This window comes from Anarrhichthys ocellatus, unplaced genomic scaffold (assembly GCF_004355925.1).
Source record: "Anarrhichthys ocellatus isolate YVR2014 unplaced genomic scaffold, GSC_Weel_1.0 scaffold2945, whole genome shotgun sequence".
Classification (NCBI taxonomy): Eukaryota; Metazoa; Chordata; class Actinopteri; order Perciformes; family Anarhichadidae; genus Anarrhichthys; species Anarrhichthys ocellatus.
The window spans coordinates 871-6,523 of record NW_022282919.1 but is presented as its reverse complement, the minus strand read 5'-3'; the positions used below and the strand labels follow the sequence as shown (position 1 = coordinate 6,523).

At 43.6% G+C, this 5,653-nt stretch overlaps 1 protein-coding gene across 1 annotated transcript in view; it reads right to left on the bottom strand.

Annotated features, from left to right (window-relative positions):
- Nucleotides 1–1,988: 1,988 nt before the first annotated feature.
- The window catches only part of LOC116378650 (DNA topoisomerase 1-like), a gene marked incomplete at both ends in the record, with an annotated part of 4,427 nt that continues 762 nt past the window's right edge, over nt 1,989–5,653 (bottom strand). Inside the window, 2 exons of the mRNA XM_031840551.1 lie at nt 1,989–2,057; nt 5,437–5,622. Of these exons, the coding sequence (XP_031696411.1) occupies nt 1,989–2,057; nt 5,437–5,622 (255 nt within the window). The remainder of the gene's footprint in view (nt 2,058–5,436; nt 5,623–5,653) is intronic.

Below are 5,653 nucleotides of genomic sequence, written 5' to 3'. Positions count from 1 at the left end.
TCCCCTATGTTCTTATCAACATACTGCTAGACAATGTGTGGTGACGGTCGACTAATGCCAGGGACAAATACTGACGGTTACTGCGCTGAACTAGCTATGATGGGGTGTTTCTCATTTTTCGCCGGCTGTTCTCTGCATCAGTTCCCTGTTAAAGGGAAGACGGGATGCAAAAGAGTGGAGGCAAATGTAAAGGTGCCAAATAAAGCAGATAAAGATGTTTTAATATAACATTGAGGATGACTCCTGCTCTCTACCTCAGAAATGTTTGCAACACTGAATGCTTTTGAATGATTGTCAGAATTAGCACATGAATTCTTAAGTTATGACCCAAAAAGCGTTATGTGAGGTCACTGGGACTTTTGAGCAACATATTCTAAATCAGTCTAACCTCGAGTCCAAATGGACGTTTGTGGCAAATGTGTAAATGTTTGCTCAAGGCGTTCCTGAGAATGGACCGGACGGACCACCGGTAAACAGAATGCCTCCGGCCACAGCTGGTGCCGGTGCGGAGCCAGAAAAATACATTTTCCAAAGTCTGACTCTGTCTCTACGTGTTCCTGTTCATTCTATATTCTGTTTAACTAGCAAAATATGCCTCATTGTTGAGAAAAAAAAAAGACATTCCAACGTCTGTTTCACTGTGAAGGTGTAACAGTGAGACAACAGACCCCGCCATCATTCTTCCCATGTCCACATCGTCGTCCTCCTCATCTCGGCCTTACAGCTGCTGCCTGGTTGTCGACTATCATTTGCTTTCTCCCTCCCTCCATCTTTCCTCCCTCTCTTCCACCTCCACCGTCTCCCTCCTAACCTCCCCTCACCTGGTCCAGCTGTCACATTCCTATCGCTCCGTCTACTCCCCCACACCCACCCACCCTCTCTCCCTCCGCTCTCTCAGTGGCCTGGCCTTTGCGGGTGCCAATCAGGCCTGCCATTACCATTCCACCTCCAACACGCCCTGACATTTCCTGACACACTAGAGGGCAGAGAGCAGAGGCACCGCACTCCTTCCTTCAATTGCTCCATCTCCTCGTCTTCACCCTCTCGTTCCTGTCCCGTCCTGCATCTTCCTTCTCCCACCTGTCAATCTTCAGACATAAGACACGAGGCTGGCTCTCGAACCTTCCTCGTGCTTTCTCATCTGCATCTCTTTCTCACTCTGTTCCGTTAACCCCCTCTGCTCCAGAGTGACCGTTCATCTGTTGCATACGTTTCTACCTACAATCCCGTCTCTCTCTGGAGTGTATCTCAAGACAAGTTATTCCTCAGCAATCACAGCACTTAACCCAGGATTGCCAGGCTGTGAGCTGCAGTCTATAAGAAACCTGTATATTGAGCGATTCTGAATGCGTGTCCTCCACCAGGATAATCTGTTAGCCTTGGGTACAGTCTCAAATAGACAGATTATGTTGTTTTAAAAAGGACAGAGTGCCCCCTGAAGAGACCCACGTCTCCCTGCGGTGGACTAACCGTGCGTACGACTGCTGCATGCTGTGTGGCCTCGCTGCCTGCAGGGAGAGGAAGACGCTGAGAGGACGGCACATTTTTACGTGTTGAAATTCATCCGCCCAGCATGTTCATTCTCAATTTCCACTTGTGCAGCTTCATTTTTATCTGCCAGTGTCCATCCCCTCCTCTCTTTTGAAAGTGCTTTTCTGCTTTCAGTCTCCCTGCTCCCAATACTCTTCCCCTTCTCTTCAATTTAGCCCTTTCATCTCTCCACACCATTGGCTCATTCAATCTCATCCCTGACACCTTACAATTTAGCCCCTGCTTTTCCTTTACCGCAGCCTTCTGTAGCCAGAAAACAGAAAGAAACATCAGATATTACACACCTGAGGAGAGCGTCTCACTTATTAGTTAGTCAGTTATTAATTAAACAACCCCAGAAAAAAAAACACACAGGTAATCATTTCTGGGCAGATTTCACAAATAATGAAAGAATGGAATCGTTTTAAAATACTGTTAGTAGTTAGTGAGCCACTTACATTGAGGCGGTCAAAGAGGTCGTCTCCAGGCCCTTTGTTCTCCAGGAACAGTGTCAGATTCTTAAAAACCTGAAAAGACGTACAGACAGATTTGATCATGTATGCGTATCGTAAGAATAGGGACCAGCAAACCGGCCAGTCAGTTACCAGAAATCAATAGACAACATTACAGGCACAGTATCCATCTTAAACATTGTGTTTATATTAGTTAGAAATGCTTACAAGTCAAATCTAAAACAATTACACTCTTATACAAATACATGATAATAAACGTATAATAAAGACACAAGGACCTTAGTGTGTGTGTGTGTGTGTGTATTTGTCCATCTTAGAACAGAGCCAGAGGAGAGAAATTGGCACCATTACATCTGACATTTCCAGCGACTCTGTGGTTTCCGCAGATGCACCGTTCCCCTAATAAACTTATGCAAGGCACCAATTAATAGCAGCAGATGTGTTGCTTTACAAAACACACTGAAATATTCACTGACTGGATTCACTGACTGGATTGTGTTCCCCTTGGCAAACAATCTGAAAATATTTAAAGAACAAGAGCTTTTGGGATGAAAATGTAAATCAGTGTCTGTCTGAAGGTGTCGGAGCAGGAGAGACGTCACAGTCAGCGTGTGTAATTGGTTTAGTTATGTGTGTTAAGAATGGAAATGCATACATAAATAAACACGCAGCAGACTGAACGTACCCAACACAATGCGTTTATGCATCTGCATGTGTCCCCCACACTCTGGGGCTATTTGATAAAGTCATTCCATGTTGTAACTGGTTTACAAATTGAGAAATAAGTAGGGATTTGGTTTTAAACAATAGAGAGCGATACACAGAGTTGCTAATCAGTCACTGTGGAGGCATCCATGGTTAGGAAAGGGCACATTAGCAATGGCTTAGTATCAACCCTTTTGGCTACTCCTCATTCCCGCTGAGAATCAATGACGTGACTTTTTCTTTCCATTTAATTACACATGGAGCATACAGCGTTGGCACTCCATAGTACGCATAGCCTCGCTCCACTTCATCCCCCGTAGTGCCCCGTGTTCTCTGCACAGCAAATTAAATAAACAGTACATATAAGGCCCATTAATAAAGCAAATGATTAGATTGAATGATGGTTAGAAATGGAAATCCCCTTCCTTCCATGCTTGTGCCATCATTACATTCAAAGTGACATTTAGCAGCAATCTCACTGATTTCCTTGGGAATTGATGATGCTAAAATATGCAAGGGACTAATTATTTTTAGCTAATGTGTTGCTTTGGAATGCACTCATTTGAATAATTATACATTCTGCCAAGAAAGAAAACACTCTGGCTGTCAGGTGCTAACATTTCTTTTTCCCCATCTCTGGAACAGAAGATAGCATGGGCTGAGGCCAGAGGAGGGGTTGGGAATATTTTCTCTCTCACTCACTCACTCACTCACTCACACACTCACACACACACACACACACACACACACACACACACACACACACACACGACAGCCGTTCGACAGATTGCAACAGCTAAACACGGTAAAAAGTTTCCAGACACATTTGTTTTTTCTTGTATTGTAACCTTTGCTAACCTGCTCATTACAGTACGCATCATTATTTACTGTATCACTAGCAGTCGTTCCCATTGGCATTAGAGGTAAACTGTGAAGTCATTTGGCGGCATGAAGCCATGCCAAGTTTGAATAAGCAAAAATTATTATAAATATTATAAACAGTAATGTCAATTGAACATGTCGCTTTAACTGTTCGCAAGGTTGTGTCATTATAAAAGCTTTTAATTGATTTGCCCGTTTAGTGGGTGAAAAATAATGAGTAAATAATCACACAACATGGCTCGTGCTACGCGACTTATCTTTCTGCTTTCAATTACAGTGATTCTATCATTCTTTACATCCTAATATCAGATTAATATCTGGTGCTGAGATTAAACATTAAAACACTGTTTTATAATCACTGGGAACTATTCGATGCCCCCCCCCCGCAGCTGCTCCGTGGGGAGAGAGACAGACAGACAGCATGTAGAGATGTTGATTTTTAAATCTATCTCGATTAATTAAAAATATATTTCGACCAAAGTGTGGAAAGACTGACCAAGAGGGTTTTTGGTGAGTTTAATTTTGTTTCTTCATTCTTTGAATGAAGTGTTTTACGATGCTCCGCCCCCTTTAAACAATTCTCCCAACTACAGGGTGCGCCGTGCCACACACAAGCCGACGGGAAATAGCTGAACTGAACTTGCCACACACGTTTTACCGCCCGAGACTGTAAAGTTAAATATTTTAATCGCAAAAAATACTTAGTTTTTATAATTGAATGACCGATCCCTAATAGAAAGTAGCCATGAACCTCGACTGCACCATCCTAAACCTGTACTGTACTGAAAGCTTTCTGTTCCAACTATATTTACACTGAATAGCACCTCTGAAGGGCAACAGTATTGCAGATCTCAAAGATGCACTCGACACATTTAAAACACTGACTTCGGTTTATACGTCTTGAGGAGTTGCATTCTGTGGTATTGATGTCTTGTGTGGCCATTGTGATGTCATCGGGGTTGGGGTGAGACTACACCTGTGTTACTACTTTGAAGGTAAAACGTGCACGGTGACACTCAAGAGTCTGTGTCTAACTCCAGTGAAGCTGTTCCTAAGGATCAGTTAGTCACATGCACTCTCAGACTGAGACTTCCGTTGTCATAAGTGAAAACCAACTTAAAATGCCAGAAATAAGTTACGTCAGCAGAAACTTTGCTTTAAAAAATAGCTTATTTCCTCTGACCATCAATGTAAAACACCTAAAAACTATTTAACACTACAGAACAACAAGGAGAGGCAACGAAAGAAAAGGAATAAACCGCATTCTTAGATTCGACAAACTGTCGCCAGCAGCTGTGGCACAAGAGATGCTGCATAGTGACCGTCTAACACAAGGGAACGAACTGATGACTCCAACAGCACTACAAAGTACTGCTTATGGGAGTATAAGCTTGACTGCAATATTCAAACCATGTTATGATGCTAAGGTGCACAGACCAACTCAAGGTTACCTGAAGTTGTGGGTTAACAATTCACCAACATATAATCCAAGAGCAGCAGACTGGAGCAGAGACAAATTAAACCAGCACAGCCACAGGAATGCAATCTAACAACTGTGCCCAGGGGACATTCCTCAGTTCCCTCTCTGCTGCAGGCTCAGTGCATGTCGATATGCATGCAAGTGACCTTCTCTGCAGGGACTTCTGCCAAAAACCCAAAGGGCAAAACCTAGATTATCATAATTAACTATTTTGGTTTTGTACTGCAATGAACGGCCCAGATGTTAGCAGAAGAAGGAGTTGCTTTTTTTATTAACTTTAATATTTCCAGAATAAAACTTTCAAAGACATGAAAGCAGGGATGAATGCGAGTGTGGAGGTGCTTTTGGGGCTCGTTGCTCCTTTACCTTCTTGACGACGGGGACCTTGTTGTAGTAGCGAATGGAGTCTTTACCCAGGAAGTCAAATTCCACCACACACTCGTTGCCTTCCAGTTTCTCGTGAAGGGTGATGTGCTCCACACGTAGCGAGCAGCAACCAACTGTGTCCGCCGACTCTCCCTCCTCCTTCTCATTACCAGCTCTCAGCGCAAGCTTATGTTTGGGGGGGGGGGGGGGGGGGGGG